Source organism: Myotis davidii, unplaced genomic scaffold, assembly GCF_000327345.1.
Source record: "Myotis davidii unplaced genomic scaffold, ASM32734v1 scaffold72, whole genome shotgun sequence".
Classification (NCBI taxonomy): Eukaryota; Metazoa; Chordata; class Mammalia; order Chiroptera; family Vespertilionidae; genus Myotis; species Myotis davidii.
In genome coordinates, this window is record NW_006284618.1 from 2,136,085 (window position 1) to 2,137,414 (window position 1,330).

The 1,330-nt window shown below is 53.7% G+C and overlaps 1 protein-coding gene across 1 annotated transcript in view; it reads left to right on the top strand.

Annotated features, from left to right (window-relative positions):
- The first annotated feature begins 200 nt into the window (after nt 1-200).
- The window catches only part of SYCE1 (synaptonemal complex central element protein 1), a 16,286-nt gene continuing 15,156 nt past the window's right edge, over nt 201-1,330 (top strand). Inside the window, exon 1 of the mRNA XM_006754960.2 lies at nt 201-242. Coding sequence (XP_006755023.2) covers nt 241-242 — 2 coding nt within the window. The 5' untranslated portion in view covers nt 201-240. The remainder of the gene's footprint in view (nt 243-1,330) is intronic.

The following is a 1,330-nucleotide window of genomic DNA, read 5'->3' on the forward strand; positions in this document are numbered from 1 at the left end:
CCAGCCTTGAACAGTAGCAGCAGTGAGAGTGCATCCCTTCCTGCACCCTGAGTTTTAGTAAAGGGAGATCTGCGGTGTCATTTACCTGTTAGTGAAAGCTGCTCACGAAGGGGCTCAATTTATCTCTCGTGCAGTGTCCGCCTCAAGACAAGGAGCCAGCCGGGCACCTCTCTGACTGGAGCCCTGCCCTCAGCCCAAGGCTGTCGGATCCTTCCTCAGGCCTCTCCTACAGGATCTGAAATGTTCTGTTTTGTCTCCACAGGGCAGGCCACAGTCCCTGCAGCTTTGGGTTGAATCCTGGTCATTCTATCTGAAGAAAATCTGCACATTACCGAATGGTCCACCTTGCCATACATTCACCCCAGCTGGTGTCTGGGGTAGGACTGGGGCAGGCAGCTGGGGAAGGGGACAGGGAGGGAGGGAGGAGGTGCCCTGGCCCTTTATAGGAGCACAACCAGCACCAGAGACCTATAACAGGGGCTGCCCTCCAGCCGTTTAAAATCTATTCTTTAGTCCAGAGCACGGGTCTGCTTCTGCCCACATGACCTTCCTCTGAGGCCTCACCTGACAAGAGCTTCCTAGGGGCTCAGAATGGAGTCTAGGGGGACAGGTGCAGAACTGACTTCTGGCCCCATCCCTTACTGGCTGTGCAACTTCAGGCAAATAAATGTAAACTGAGTCTCCTCACCTCTCAGGGTGGCTGCAAGGATTCAGCGAACTGTGTGTGCGCTCCTGCCCAACATGTGATCCGCACCCACTCTCCCGCCCTCCTCCCTTCTTAGTCTTTCCTACCCTCTGTGTGGGATAAACCACACAGAGTAAAGCAATTAGTCTCCTTTTAGCAGAATGAGCTCTTCTATTCATGTCCAAAGAGCCAAAGTCCCCCTAGGTACCAGCTCCTACACCTGTGCTGGCTTTACCTTCAGGACATTGTTAACCACGGCCTCTCTCTGGTCTTCACGCCCCTGTCCTCTCCAAACCCATGGTCCCTGCATCCGCTCAGGCCAGCACCTCCTCTCACCGGTGTACTCACTGCGCCTCTCTCGTCCAGTCCTACCGCCACACTGTGACCAGTTTGACCTTTTAAAATTAGGGACCTAAAATAAATAAAATAAAATAAAATTAGGGACCTAATCCTGTTGTTTCCCAAGTGTAAGAACTACCAACCGGTCCCCCTGCCCCGCCCCCAGCCTAGAGAAGAAAGGTTCTATGATCCCCACGTGCTGAGACTCTATCAGGCTCGTTGGCGCTCCTGGCCTCATTTCCTATCATGCCACCCCCAGTTCAGTCACTGGGAACCCCCACTGTCAGCATTCACCTCTCTGGTTGC